General features: G+C 39.8%; 2 protein-coding genes across 2 annotated transcripts; one reads left to right on the top strand and one right to left on the bottom strand.

Annotated features, from left to right (window-relative positions):
- Positions 1-4,817: 4,817 nt before the first annotated feature.
- Positions 4,818-10,240, bottom strand: LOC140944431 (uncharacterized). Its single transcript, XM_073393576.1, has 6 exons — positions 10,131-10,240; positions 8,039-8,388; positions 6,720-6,857; positions 5,878-5,976; positions 5,091-5,158; positions 4,818-4,876 (listed from the first exon to the last, which is right to left on the bottom strand). Exons 1-6 carry the CDS (start codon positions 10,182-10,184, stop codon positions 4,818-4,820), a joined length of 768 nt encoding a protein of 255 aa, XP_073249677.1. The 5' UTR covers positions 10,185-10,240.
- A 2,459-nt stretch (positions 10,241-12,699) lies between these two features.
- LOC140943038 (uncharacterized) lies at positions 12,700-14,827 on the top strand. Its single transcript, XM_073392071.1, has 2 exons — positions 12,700-13,162; positions 14,614-14,827. The coding sequence occupies exons 1-2, from the start codon at positions 12,735-12,737 to the stop codon at positions 14,660-14,662; spliced, it is 477 nt and encodes a 158-aa protein (XP_073248172.1). The 5' UTR covers positions 12,700-12,734; the 3' UTR covers positions 14,663-14,827.
- Positions 14,828-16,076: the final 1,249 nt, after the last annotated feature.

Here is a 16,076-nt window from a genome sequence, read left to right as displayed (position 1 = left end):
CTGCTGCCTAGACGATTAAAACTGAAACGTTCGGATCCGGGCAGTTAAATCAGTCAAATTAAGACAGCTGATGAAAACCGGGCACCTAATTTGAGCAAAACATAAAAAACCGCTCTCAGGACCCACCCATCAACACTTTTGAATGTATTAACTTTGTTGTGCTGTTCAGTCTACACTTATAAATGACTGTAAACAAGAGAGAAGATTGCAAGTAATGTTGATTGATTCGTAATTTACGGTTTTGAAATAAGAAAGAAACAGTTTTTAATCAGTCAGCTAACCGCAGCTGGTATCAGTAATATCTTCGTAATAAATGCTACTATGAGAAGAAAAACTGTTTTTGTCTTAGATCCATCATGCTTTAAATTACTCTAGGACGTAAAGAAGAAATTCCATACTGATGACTCGCCACTACCCAGATCTGGGTAGTTCTTCTGATTGGTCGTCCCGCGCGGGAAATTTGATTCAAACAATCACAAGCACTATCCAGATCTGGGTAATGGCGCGTCATCAGCATGGAATTCCTGCGCTCGTTTCTCAGAAGTCATTTGGCGGGGGAACCAGTGGCAGCGTTGCCAATTCATGTCAGCTGTTTTCTCAGTCTATTCGAATAAGCGCTCCCCTTCGAATGTGTTTTCGTTAATAAGCGCCCCAATTCTAATCAGCGCCATTCGAAAGATTTATTGGAACAAGCAGCATTTGGGCATGAGATAAAAGTCGTGTGTTGCCTAACGAACCCCATGGCTAACTATACCATCAACGAATTGCACGTCGAGAATACCGCACCAGAAAGCTGTTATTTACGATATTGATTTAAGTGACACTGTCAAAGCTATCGGCGTAGAAATAGATTAAGATTCCCTCACGTTAACTGAACATTTACCGTATATTTGTTACTGTTACGGTTTCTGTTTTTGTATTTTTTAATAAGTATTAAAGCTTTGCTTCCGAAAAACTACTTACATATATGTCTAAGTTGACGCGTTTCAAAGCATGACGTGAAAGGGATACACTCGTCAGGTTAAAGCTATAATGAATGTGAGCCAAGGGATTTCACTTGTTCAAGAATAGAAAAGTGCAAGGAAAGTTGTCATTTTAGAGGTGTGGGAGAATTGAACGGGAGATTTTGAAAATACGTAAGTCAGGACAGGGGGTAACGATTATTCCGATTTTCAGAATTATCATTAAATGTTAGAAGAATTAATAATAATAATTAATAATTAAAAATTTATAACGCGCCTTTTCCATGCAAATATGATCAAAAGCGCGTCACAACACGTAAGTGTTAAAAGAAAATAAAAACTAAAATGAGCAAAATAATTAAGGCTAAGAATAAACAACGCTAAAAATTAAATAAAGATAAAAAAACACTAAATATATTACATAGTAGGTTAAAAAATTACATATCAAAAGCTAGTCTAAAAATATGCGTTTTTAGTAAAGATTTAAAACGTTCAAAATTGTCCTCAAGACGGATGTGAAGGGGCAGATTGTTCCATGAATCAGGGGCAGCAGATGAAAAAGCACGATCCCCTAAAGTCTTTTTCAGTTTTAAACTAGGATACTTTAAGAGAAGATCGCTAGCTGAACGGAGATTATAGCGCGGCTGTTCTTTAATAGCAGTCAAATCGATCAAGTAACCAGGTGCATGACCGTAGATAGCTTTAAAAGTAAAAAGAAGTGTTTTAAAATCAATACGAAATTTGACAGGAAGCCAATGTAACGCACATAGTACTGGTGTTATGTGACTGTAGCGAGGGACATTAGATATAAGTCGAGCAGCTGCATTCTGCAAGCGTTGCATTTTAAGTAGATGAGCACGGGGTAAACCAAATGGAAGACTGTTGCAGTAATCTATACGACCAATGATAAAAGCATGGACCAAAGTTCGTGCAGACTCCTGGGACAGATATTTTCGGATACGCCGAATATTGTATAAATGGAAAAACCCAGATTTACAAGTTTTTTGGATCAGTACCTGGAGATTCAAGTTAGAATCGAACCATGTCCCTAAATTTCTTGCCACAGTGACAGGAACAATGTCAATGCTTCCTACAGTAAGGCAATCAATATTTACTTTGGAAAGTTGTTGTTTTGTACCAATCAACATGAACTCAGTTTTGTCATCATTAAGTTTGAGCTTATCCGTAAGCATCCACGTACGAATGTCCAATATACAGCGTTCCATGGCAATGACCGCATCAGTCTGATTAGTAGCCGTGCCAGGACTAAATGACAGGTAAAGCTGAGTGTCATTAGCATAGGCATGTGCTTCAGGTAGATGGCATTTGATGACTTCAAACAGTTTGCTTGAATAAATGGTAAACAACAATGGCCCCAGACACGATCCTTGTGGAACGCCATAAGGAAGCTTAAAACTGTCAGATGTAAAGCCATTTAGCGAGACTCGTTGCGACCTGTTGTTAAGATAAGACGTAAACCAATTAAGGGTTATTTACAATCGTACATGAATTCATAGTCTATCGCCTTTCTTGTGAATTTGAATGATGCTGAGTTTTAGTGCCAGTTAATCACGTATTTATCTATGCGCTATTTGCTTCGCTGGTACAAACCATCTTGTTGCGCTAAATTTTACTCTTCAGTATTCGGGGGGAAAAAATGGGAACAAACCTGAATTTATAACCTGTGAAAACAGCCGACATTTTGCGACGTCACTGCTGCATAGTTTGCTCGCGAAATTACGTCTGAGATGAAATTCCATACTGATGACAGGTCGCTATACCCACGTCTGCATAGTGCTTCTGATTGGTCTTGTCACGAGGGAAACTTACTTCAACCAATCAGAAGCACTATTCTACAGATCTTGCTAGTGACACATCATCATGATCAGTCTCGTTTCACGAACTTATTTCGCGGGAAAACCAATGTTTGCGCCACGAAGTGTTGGCTGTTTTCTTACGTTAAAATTAGGTGAATAGCACAGGAAGTGATGATTGGACCTTTTTTCAGAATTCTCATCAATTTTTTTATTAGTTGAATGGTACAGGGGAATCTGATAGAACTTGAGGTGACAGTAGATCACGTATTCACCCATGCGTTATGAGAGACCTTGGATTAGACGAGGGCGACGAGAACAACCTTTCTCAGTATTGAGTAGTGCATGCATTTAGCAGTGGGAAACGCGATAGCCGTCTTTATTCGGTTACGGTTTATAACGAAAATGTCATAGTGACGTAAACTACTTATCAAATGTTACAAGTCTTACCATTTTGTGATCAAGAGAGGGCTAAACCCCTTTCAATTAAAGTAATCGTATTAATTTTCAAGTAAAAAAGTACAATAAAGTTTTCCAAGTTCCACTGACAATGAATCCGGAATCCCGTAGTACCTAGAATCCGGAATCCAGCACGTTTTAATGCCTTTATATTTGCAAAGTTTAACAAAGTTGAGCCTCTGGATACTAATTCTTAGTATTTAAATGTTCTCAACTGATTTTGTAAAAATGAAAGTTCTGATGGACTCTCCAGCTCTATAAGTTTTGCGACCTTTTTTTTTCCACTCTGATAACTTGAGTATACGAGAGAAAAACTGTCAGTCCAGTTTCGTCCTCGTATAATTATACTTTTGTTACTGAAAGCGAGTCATCTCGTTGTTGGGTTATGCTCATAAGTATTCTGGGGAAACGAAAAATGGGAGCAAAACCTGACTTTACAACTTGCTGTTTCAGTAACCCCTTAATTAAACCTCAGAATAGGCTCCTTCGAGGTGAGAAACGTCAGCTAGGTATAGGGAGGTGGAGCGGGGGACGCGCGCGGGAGCCTGCTTAGCAAGCATTTCCACGCGAGTTCGCCGATTTGGAAACGCTAGCTACACAGGCAGGGCAACACGGGAAATTGTATTTCCTGAAACAGTTTAAAATATTCAGCTGGAAGAGGAAAGAGAAGGAAGAAACCGAACAAAGTAAAAATTAAACAAAATCACTCGCAAGAGGCATGAAACTTCAATGTTCACATATTTATTGTAAGCATTTCTTGTTTAACATTATGTATAACAAAACTAGTGCAACCCTTAGCAACGATGTTATATTATTGTCTGATCCGATTCCAAAATGACACTTTATCGAGTATAAATTGTATATGCGGAGCTATTTTAAGCTCTCTATAAATTAACTTTCACGGTTATATTCGCCTTAGTGCCAGACGATTAGTCCCTGAGCTGATAATGACTTTCAGCAAAACAACAAATTTCTCAAACTAATGAAAGCAGTTAGTACTCCCCACATGTTAAAGTTTTTTCGTTGCATTGGATTGCACTGTTTTCAAATACATTTTTCTACTATTTATTAATACTAAGTCTGTATTTAAAGCTTTGGCTGTGCTAAATAACAGTATTATTTCCTACGATTACTGATTGCAATGTTAATTTACAGTAGAAACAATCCCTAGCATGTTTATTGAAAGAACCGTGTTTTGCATTGGTAATAGTTATAGGTAAACGTTTATCAGTATTTTGTGTAGAGAAAGAATATAATAGTTAAGAAATTTTGTTGTATATCGAGAACAGCATGTTATAGTGTCGAAACGTAACTTCAGTTGACATTGCTTAGAACTTAAGAAACAATTTTATCTGCCATCTTGTTATCTTTGAAACAGGAGACAATTATAATAAATGACGCTACATCAGATATGCGTAAAGAATATACAACAGCCTCATTTATGTTAGAAATAATAATAATAACAATACTACAATATTCAAGATAACTAAAATCAGCTTAATCGCAGGAAGACTATTTTGATAAAATACGAATTAATTTCTAGGACTTAAATTGTCATTGTAAATCTTTTCCTGAAATAGCTTCAGAGACTCGCAACTCTAGTTTTAAGTTCATCTTCTGGAATAAGTCTTCCTGGAAAACCTGCAAGACCAACAAAAAACCAGTTCTAAGATAACCGTCTTAAACAAGACGGATAAGTTGTACAAACATGTTGCGCGTAAGCAAGGGGGGTTGAAGCCACAAATGTAATATTGCACTCAAAAGGAATACAAATTGACCACAAATGAAATAAAATCGGCAAATTCTATCCAAACCGTATATACTCGAAAGAACGCCTCCCTCAATGTAAACTAACCTGTAGCTCTTGCCAGCTTTCCCACAGAGAATCTATCAGCTACGATTAGCTTATTCTCAATTTCACAGCTGAAAAAGAAAACGTTCATTAAAATCGATCAGAATGTCTTATGACAGGTGACAGTGGAAGACATGTGAGAGGTTAGATCTGCGTAGTCCCTTGCTGCAGATAATTTCGTACCCAGATCTCACTCTGTCTTGTGGGAGATCTGGGTACGACATTATCCTACAGGAGGAGCGGATTGTTCCAACCTCGTCCCCAGGGCTTTCGGGAAAAGCCCTGGAGACGAGGTTGCGGATTGTTCAATTCCAGGCACTGGTTGTTCAAACGTTGGATTGCGCAAGCCACCGGATAAATTGCTATATATTGAATACGTATAAGGGAAATCAAGTGCTCTATCTGCTGGAAAGAGATTTCGATAATCAAATGGTCTGCCTTTTGAACAACTGGGCCAGGACCTTTGGTAATTTGACGGCAATCAACAATCAGTCTCGTTCCCAGGGCTTCCGCCTTATCTAAATGCGAATCCCTGAGCACGAGGTTGATCAAAGCTGACTAAACGTTTCCCCAGTCTATATAACTACTATTTGTAAATGCATGTTAAGCAATACCTCGTACCCAGACTCTTCTTGGGATTTTCGACGGTAGTCGCGGCGCAAGGATCATGGGAAAGCTTCAAAAACGCAAAGACACAAGGGAAGACCGTTGCGCCGGTAACGAGACAGGGCTAAGATTGCGACCACCCAATATAATTGCTATATTAGCAATACCTCATTAGATGTCTTACCTGGCAAACGGGAGGTTGAACCGCTTTCTGATCGCGAGGTCATAGGCTAACAGACCGTATGGTCTGTTGATACAAACTCTCTTCAACCTCCCCTCAAATCTGTGAAAATTAAGATGGCAGTCAGTGAATGACATCAAAAGAAGATAGATTCGATCCAAAGTGATTCATTTATTTACATTCTTTTGAAGAGCATAGGTATTTTCAAACTAAGACTGAAGAATCAAAATCAGTATGTTAATGATCGCAATTTTTCCGAAAATAATGATGACGAAAATGATAAAGATGAAGATGAAGATGATAATGATGATGATGATAATATTACGGGCACCTTTTTCAATAACACGAAAACAATTTCGAGTATTTTCCGTCCGGTTGCTAGAAAGAATCCCTGTGATTTATGCATATCACTTACATTTCTGAAAAGACTTAGTAGAAATGGGATGAATGAGAAAAGAGGGAGTGAATAAAGAAGTAGAAACAACAGACAACAAGAGGAATGAAAAGTGCCTTTTTAAATCAGTTGCTTTTGGACACTCCTTCGTGGAATGCTACTCACGATGGAATCACAAGTGCCAACCTCGTCCACAGGGTCTTTTCGTTTTCCAAAAAGGTGGCGGCAGAAGATAAGAGGGTCTCCCCCAGCCTCGTGCCCAGGCCAGTTCGCGCTATCCGAGTTATAAGAGGAGGCTTGGAACCGAGAGCGAATTAACTGGTGAAGTCACATCCGAAATCGCCGAGGACGACTGGGAACGAGGCTGGGTCTCCCCTACAGCCGCCCTACTCGGGAACACAAGACGACCCTGGGGACCAGGAAAGTATAACAATTTTTTTTATTATTTTACCTCATTTGCAGCGTCTGGCAGGTCTTCTCAATCAGACTAACACACATTTTACTGTAGCCTGACTCGTTATCGAGATCATCGATAACAAGAACAAAGGGGTCATTCCCCACCTTTGCCTCAATTGCTTCTGGAATAGTTCTGTGAATGAATAAGAAAAGAACAGGCTAATTCGCCTTTAAATATCCTTACTATAAAGTGTTTCCTCCTTAGAGACCTATTTAGCGTAATTTATTACAAATAACGCCATGTTTCTTTCAACTTTCGTTCTATACAAAGGCCAATTTAACTGTTGAGAACTTTAGCGAGTGCATGTGTTTTTTTGTTTTTTTTGTTTTGTTTTTTTTCAAATTTTCAACATAGATAGAACACCCCATTGTTTTCTCAGCATTCTAAGCTACCGAACACCCGCTTTTTCGTTCCGACGCACGATATCTTCTGCGCACTTCCAACCTCGGAGGCCCGGTATTATACAGTGGGAGGAGGGGGAGGGGGGCTATCGGGACGGAATATTCAAGGGGAAAGTCAGTGTGGAACCGTCTCTCCGCGCTGTTTTTGCAAGTTATCAGAGTGGAAAAAAAAGTTCGCAAAACTTATAGAGCTGTAGAGCCCATCAGAACTTTCATTTTTACAAAATCAGTTGAGGACATTTAAATACTAAGAATTAGTATCCAGAGGCTCAACTTTGTTAAACTTTGCAAATATAAAGGCATTAAAACGTGCTGGATTCCGGATTCTAGGTACTAGGGGATTCCGGATTCATTGTCAGTGGAACTTGTATTCTGGAATCCTTGATCAGCATCCGGGTATTCCCTGATTCCGAAGCCAAGGATTCCGGATTGCACAAGCAATCTTTTTGCGGATTCCGGAATTCGAGCACCGGGTTACCTTATTTGGCCAATAAATACTTTTTTCCTAATTGCGCTTCATGTAACGAACATTTTTGCTTGTGGAATCGGGAATCCTGGGCTTTGGGATCCGTAATACAGTTCACGGAATCCCGCCAACAATTGGAATCCGGAATCCAAATTCCACTTACAAAGACTCCGAAATCAAGTATTTGGAATCCGGCATCCATGGCGTGGAATCCAGAATCCAAGACTGTCTTGGATTCCAACCGAGGCGAAGATCGATGGCAATTTACCATTAGCCTGCGAGGAAGCTTTTCATTTGGGGGATTCGCGAGAATTCACGCGAGAGCCACGCTCGAAAGGAGACGAGAGCTCGAGGGGCAGGCTCTCGCGGCTCGCTCGACATAATTGGTGAGCTTGCTCGTAGGGTACTAGTTACAATGTACCCGGAACTGTCTCAGTTGTACCTACCTTAGAAAGTACTCCAAGGCCGTGGAGTTCCCCCCAGGAAGGGAATGAATGGATCTATTATCGTAAGTTCTGATCTCCAACAAGGGCCTTGGAGTAAGTGATAATAAGTGGAATCCATATTCATGAAATCCTTTATAGTTTAAGCAAGATTCCACACATTCAAACAATTGTTTTTTAGCATACATCTCCACCCACTCGTAATGATCTTTTCTTGTCATAAAAGACAGAATTGAAAAGTCCTCATAATGGATGTTTGAGGCTGGGGCTGGTTTCTGTGACGTATGCTGCATAAGAGGAGGGCTGCATTCTAACGTACCAAGGTCAACATACCAAGTTGTTCTCTTGGTTGCCTAGCGAAAAAAATTATTAACAGATAAGTAAGGAGTCTCTTATGAGGGTCTCGATGGAGTGGTAGCATAGGCGGTTGACGCTACATTTTTTTTTCCAATATTGATGATTGACGGTTACGTTATTAAGTAGAAATTTAGTCCAAACGTAAATTACGAATTAATATGAGCTGTTGCCTTTTGGAGGTTATCTTGGCCTTTCATTAAAATATAATTTCCAAATGCATTCAAAATTTCTAGAAAGAGCTTTTTTTTAAAACATGGAATGTTTTTTTTTTTCTAGTTAAGACATTTTTTCAGGAGCAAGAATCCACGTAAAGATCAGCTGAATTGGTGAGATTTGTAGTTAAAATTAACCCTTATTTTTGACGGTTGACGGTAAAAAAAGAGACTTTTTCGACGGTCGACGGTTAACAGTTAAATTTTGGACCTTTGACGGCTGACGGTCCAGGGCGACTCCCATATGAAAGAGGTAGGGATACTCGTCGGAAATTTCCAATTAAACTCTCCCCTCAATTCCAATCAGGGCGTGGCCTAACCCTTTTTTGACCCCTAAAAGAGACCATTTTAAACAGGGATTACATGTATCGAGTAAATAAAACGAATTGAAAATATATAATTTTTTCTATTACTTCGCATGCAACCCTAATAGAGACTTTTACGGCTAAATATACTGGCGTTTTTGTCCAGAACACCCCAAGTGAGACCAAAATCCGAAATTTACACTCCTAAGCGAGACAACGAGAATCCCCGCCCCTATATAGGGGAGTTCCCAACCGGGATGACGGTTTTCTACACTGAGACCCTAGAAAATTTCTAAAGTGAGTTTGATTTGAATTTACTTTATTTGATCTAAGATTTAGTTGTTGTAATTGTCTAGTCCTTTTTTCTCAAATCGTAAAATATAAAATGAAAATAAAATAATGCAAAATATGCCTTATTTTCCCTCTCCATCCCCCCCCCCCTCCCCCACCTCGGCCTCGATTAGTTCCTTTGCTATTATTTGAGGGAGGGTAAACTATTTGTAATTACTAGCAATTGAATGTAAATGAAATTTGTTGTTGTCGATTTAAACTGTTTCATTTAATGTCATCTTCAATATATTATTCTCAACATGGATATTCGAAGATCTCATCCATTCTTTCAATAAATTGAAAGGCGACGATTTGTCATGCGCGCGCTGCCTGACACTGCAGTCAAATCATGCTGATATAGCATTTTTCTAGTAATCGCTACATTTCAAAGAAACATTGGAGACTTCGTGGTTTCAATTGCCATAATTGAAACCATCTTTATTTTTTGTTTGTTTGTTGATTTTCTTCATGATCAGTTGCCTTTTCTTCCGAGCTAAACAAAAATCACTCGTTGTTCTGTAACGGCTCAATCTTTCTACGCACGCGCGAGATATGGAGGAAACGCGCAGTGATTGGTCACTTTCAATTCAAATCCGTTTCCTTTTACGGTTGAACCGAAACCACGTGGGCTTTCAAACATGTCCTACGATTGGTCAGAATTTTTCAAATTTGTTACCTTTTAAGGTCACGTTAACCCCACATGGGGCCTTCAAATAACTCTCTATGATTGGTCAGAATAATTTCAAATTTGTGCCCTTATATGGCAAGGCTGACGCCATATGTTTTCAACGACCTTACTTAACACTCTCGAAAACTACAACGAAAGATGCAGAAAATTGGCATTTTTTTCATTTATTACGAAAACTTCATCAACCGCTAAGTTGCTCTTACCCTCTTCCTCTTAAATACTTGCGAAAATCTCACTTTGCTCTGATTACAACCCATTTCAGGCGCAATTTCCTTTCAATTACAGTGACGTAAGTCAAGTATACACAGTGAAAGTCAGTGCAAACTGAAGCTCGCTCGTGTGTGGCGTGTGCTTATATACTAAACCATGACGTCACATGGTGACGTACGCGAACGTTCTGTAAGTCGATTGGCTAAAATGAAATAGAGGCGACGTTTAAAATTTCAGTAACGTTTGCGCCTGCGTTTTCGCTGGAACGAGGACCTTGAATGAAAACGAAAGAGTCAAATAACAGTAAGCAAGAGTTGAATAATTTCAGAAGCAAAAAGCCTTGACAGCAACAGGTAGATATTATCCGAGACAACACAATTGACAACACTTTCTGCAATATAAACAAATGCGTTTGAGAGGCACATCTATCATAATCAGTAAAAAGTCATTTAAAAATCATCGTTTAATTCTACTGCGCGCTAGTAAATGAATTCCTTACATGCACCTGATTTTAACGGAAACTCCAAAGCAGCTCAAGAGTTTCTTATAATGCTAAGGAGCCGTTTTTTAATTTTACTGATGACGGATACGGTGGTACGGTATGTCAAAAATCCGCTTTCTAGTTATCCTCGTTACTTTTAAACAGATAAGATTTTGGATAATTCAATGATCACAAATTTTTTGCACTCAAGCCTAATCGACTAGTTTTAAGGGTGAATTATTACTAGACGTCTCCTTGAGCTAAATAAGTTGATAATTTTTCGTGTTTTTGGCTTTCTGTGTGTAACTGGGTTTTTTAAAATCATTGTTGTTAGATTGACTCTGAAAACCCCCTGTGGGGACGAGCCAATAAAATACGTATGTACTGTTCGCACGCAAGAAAGCGGGATGTGAGACGATTTATAAAATTTCCCATCTTTCAGAGAACCAATAAAAGAATTAGCCTGTTAAAATTTTTTCCTTCTTTACGGAGAGGGTTGTTTAATCCAAAATTTTAAGTAAAAACAACTGCTTCGGATTAAAGAAGATGTACTCATTAATTATGGAGGCACCTTGGCTCCAGAGAAATAAGCCCTGCGCACAGTTTAGTTAATTTCCCGTTTTTCGCCGCGAACTATCAGGAATTAACAGGCTCTTGGAATTAAATTAAAAAAAAGACTCTGGCACTCAGGCTAGGAGCGGAAAACGCTAAGAAAAACCGTTACAGGCAGAAGGAAAGGGCTGTGTTAAAGCGCGCACTGAAAAGTAGCCCTGTATAATGAGAACACAATAAACAGCCCTTTAGAACAAAAAAAAACAAATTACAAACGCTAAAAAAAGTGCACAGTTGTCTTCATGCGAGAAGTACACCTCATTAGACGGGTAATAAGTGGATTTCCTTCTTCAAATACGACGGTTCTCGCTATTATACGCCGCGCATGAGTGGTAACGTGCGACGCTCCATCCTTCCTTTGAAAGACACGCTACCTTCTAAACCTCGACCCCAGGGTTTTTGTGTTTTCCATATCGTGACAGCAGCTATTTTGAACAACGAGAGACCCTAAGGACGAGATTGGCTACCCTCGTTTGGGGTTAGAGAAGAGGTGGGGGGGGGGGGGGGGAGGGAGCGGGTGCGGCCCACCCACACCCCACACCCTCGCCCCCAGGGCGCTTTTTGTAGGGAAGTGTTAAGCCCGCCTCATCTAAAAAAATTTTGTCAGTCAGAGAAGACGAACTGACGCATCTGCGACAAACGGCTGATATAACTAATATAGGTGGCCATTACCCTGTCATTTATTTTGCTTGTAGTCTGTTGTGACACCTGTTTTTCCTGAGAACTTTCTCAAAGACAGACTTTGACACTGGGGCCAAGTGTCGGAGTAACTGCGGATTCCGTCTTACACTAACTAGCCTGTGAACAGACGCCCTCCTCAGCTAAGAAAGTAGGGAGACAATGGCGACGGCAACGTGTACGTTAAAAAAGCTATAGTTTTATTGAGCGAAAAACAACTTTTCAAGTGCATCATCATCACATTTCTTTGCCCTCACTGCACGACTAAGAGACGTGAAAATGTCTAACTCCACGTTTTATAGAGGCCGCAAAAAAGAGACTACGAAGTTTTCTTTCTCTTTCTTAACTTGAGTGCGGTCCCCAAGAAATCAACTCGGGGACATTTGCCTACACCATGGATTATCCATGGTCCACGTTACCCTAGCTAATCCAAGGCTGCCTAAAAACGGCTACGAAGGAGACTATTGACTCGGTGAATCGTTTATCACAATGCAAGCACTTATAACGGTTTTCTTTGGTTGCAGGAGTTATTAATCATTGTAATGGAGGCAAATAAATGGTAGATAGATATTACGCTCAGGCGCAACAACTCTAACATCGCAAATCAACCTCCCCATGAAAGGACGGCCCTTGAACATGTTTTGAATTATGTGGTACTTAATCTTCAAATGTGCAAGTAATAGTATTTTTCATAGATGACTTGTAGAATTGAAGACTTTTTAAAGCATCTTTTAATTGACGATCGGAACTTCCGGTGACAAGGGACTAATCTGTTGCTTAGCAACCAGACAGTTACAACAGCTTATTGCGCGAAGTAATTTCAGACATGGCTGCGGAGTCACTTGGCGGAATGCTTTTTGGCTACAAATCTACCGCTAAAATACGACCAGATAACAACGATGTAGTGTGGGTGAACAAAAGACACGATCCCCAGGATCTCAGAAGTAATGCGCCGGTACAGAGGTCTAAATTTATCTGCGATCCACCAGTCGCCACCACCGTCCCTGAACACTGGGCACGCGAAACACAACCTTCTTTGAAAACATTTTCACGACATTTGGAAGAGGAAAAGTGGTACCCTTCTTCTCAAGCAACAAGATGCGAGGAGTGGTCGACTCTCAGGCAGATGCTTCCCTCTAAAGGTTTTCCAAGCAGAAGTATTTACCCGAGATGGGGAACAGGCATGGCGCTTCCGCCGCCATTTCATCCCAAAAGTCAAAAGCATTTCCCTCACATCAACAGTCCCATGACCAGGTAAGTTCTATTTTCTGACTTTTTAGCCCTTAAGTATTGCCTTAGTTTAACTTGTTAACACATTATTTGAGTGGAAGTCCTGCTAATTAGCGGATATGGACGCGCCTTGGCAAGGTTGTTTAACCTATGAACAATGTTTTGTTTACTTTACCGTTGTTTTATTGCATTATCAGTAAAAACGGTCGTCTAGTAAAAGCACACACGGTTTAGTTAAGACCAGATATAAGACCTATTTTTCCGAATTTGCTAAGTTATAGATTTGTTACAATAAAGGCCTTGTTTATGCATTTAATTTACCCAGTTTCCAAGTACGGGCAAGTAGCAGGGGGAGTGGGGTAAGGTAGCGTCATTATTCAGGATCTCTTTGGCCAGCGGGAGCAGACGCCTTTCCCACGCCATGAAAAGAGCATCTGAGAAGCAATCTCCCTGATGTCATTCTCTTTTTAAAACTGATAATAATTCGGGCTCCCATTTTTGTGGAGCTAAAGCCTGGTTCTCATATGCCGGCAATTTATCTGCAACATAACCGCCGGTACTGCCTGGGACACTTCTCGGACAAATGAGAAAATGTGTCACCGGCAACTGAAGCCATCGCAGAGCTCTACCGCCGGCTTGCCTGCATAGTTGAACTTGAGTCAACTTCGCAGGCATGCCGGGGCCAGGGGGGTAAAGACTGGGATGAGCAATGTTGCCGGCCACTTCTGTTCACATATCTGAACAGTATCCCAGGCATGACTGACGGCCACGTCGCAGGTGCAGCGGCTGGCAAACATTTCACTGCAAAAACAGCTGACATCTAAGGTAAGTCTACAACACACTCCTAGGTGTGAACAATCCAATGAAAGTAATAAATAAATCAGTTTCAAACACATAAGTTGCGAAACGTATGTATTCAGCAAGTTACATGATGTTTTTTTCACTTCTTTTTGGTGGAGCAAGAAAGAAAGAACAAGAAAGTGACAGAGATTTATCAGCAATGGTTAAGTCCATTGACATTTTGAAACGCTGAAAATCATTAGAAATGCAGAAGCTGGAACAGCTGCAGCACATGCCATTTCCAATATACACAGACAGCAAACTCAACACAGACAAACAGAAGTTAAACTTGTTTAATGTCTTCTACTTTCAACTCAGAAATAATTATTATTCACAAATAGTCATGGGTACTGAAGCAAATCTCTCCCATGCGATTATAATACAGTAGAACTCTGTTAATACAGTCACCAATGTTGGCTGTATTAACTGGGTGGCCGTATTAACCAGGGTTTTTTACAAGAAAATGTATGGCGGTTTTGCCAGGTGGCAAAAAAAAAACTATCCTAATAATGAGGTGGCCGTAAGGCAGGGTTTCAATGTATTATTGTTTTGCACAAGCCCATATTGCATGCCATTGCTGGCTCAGTATTATGCAATATTTGAATTAAACTTAAAAATACTTTTTTTTCTTCCAGATATGTGGATGATATGCATCTTACAAACAGGTTGTTTAAGCTGCACTGAGTTTTAGTTTGACAACTAACATCAAGATCTGTCAGAAAACCCTGGAAATGCTCAAGCAGACATTCTCAAAGACAGGACTAGCTTTTTATAGTTCCCTTCTGAAATCTCTAGTTTCTAGATTCTTACCATGCCACAATTTATAGAGGATTAACTTTATAAATAATAACAGTAAATTTTCAATAACAGTTCAGCAGAATGTTTCTAGTATTTATATACTATTTTTTCTATTCAAGAAAGTGTAAATAAAAGAATGAAGCATAAGGTTTTTTGTGGCAACCTCTTTACTGTCTATTTACACCTAAGCCTCCAAAAGGCTAAAAAAGAGGCCCTCTTGGGGGGGGGGGGGTGGGGGGTGGAGTGTTACTTATAATGTCCCTAGTCTGAATTTCAAAACCTCTCGTTCCGCATATTGAGGAGGAGGGTCAATTTAGGTTTCTGGGAAACTGCCCACTTACCCCTCCCTTAAGCCATCATTTTGCCTTAACTGAGAAATGTCAATGTTAGCTTAGGGGAGGGGTAGGTGGGCAGTTTCTCACAATCCTAAATTGATCCGACGAAGCCATGTCGCTCTAGGTATTTTTCTATTGTATTGCACTTATGTCTATTGCTGTTGAAATTTCAACCCATCCTTGTGCCATTTGTCACCATTCCTGATGTCTTATGTCACCGTTTCAAGGCCATGTTGCTTGTCCGATTTTACCCTAACAGAGCCTTGACAGAAGTTTATAGAGATGTTTTAAATCAAGGCAGATTACTTTTATTTTAAGTCAAACAAAAACAGGGGGATGAATTTTAACATGCGAGGTGGAGTCAACACAATCCCAAGAGAGTTGCTATCCCCCTTAAACCTCACCCCCACCATCCAACCTCTACAAGGGATAAAAGTCCAAAGTCCATCTCAGATGAAACAACCCTTGCAAAATGCAATAGACAAAGCCCAGAATAACCTACCCACATGCCATGCGGTAATACCTAAATTCTCTGAAAAAGCGTTTTCACAATTCTTTTTTTTTTAAGGTTTTGGTCAAAAGTTCTGTTTGGAACACGAAAGATACAGTCATTGAAGTGTCAAATGACCTAAACCGAGAATGGAAAGGAAAAACTGAAAAAGACATGATAAATGCACTAGCATTAAAGTAAAGTTAAACAGTGGCCTACTGTTTTCAAGTTTGTCTTGGTTGGTAAAAAGAAGTGACGTACAACGCTTGACAATTATCTATTATTTTTTTGCTATGACCATTAATTTTTTTGGCAAAGCAGGGCATTTCTGTCAAATCTGTAATTTCATGCTCAAATTAAAGGAACCTAGGTAATAATACTATTATTGAAAATACCAATACCTTAGCCTCTTTGCAATTTGTTGTTATTGGTGAATGCTACTCTGACTTTTTTAAGTGCCCACAGCTTTAAGTTG

Source organism: Porites lutea, chromosome 7 (genome assembly GCF_958299795.1).
Source record: "Porites lutea chromosome 7, jaPorLute2.1, whole genome shotgun sequence".
Classification (NCBI taxonomy): Eukaryota; Metazoa; Cnidaria; class Anthozoa; order Scleractinia; family Poritidae; genus Porites; species Porites lutea.
The sequence above is the reverse complement of the archived record's forward strand: the minus strand, read 5'-3'. Positions and strand labels throughout refer to the sequence as shown.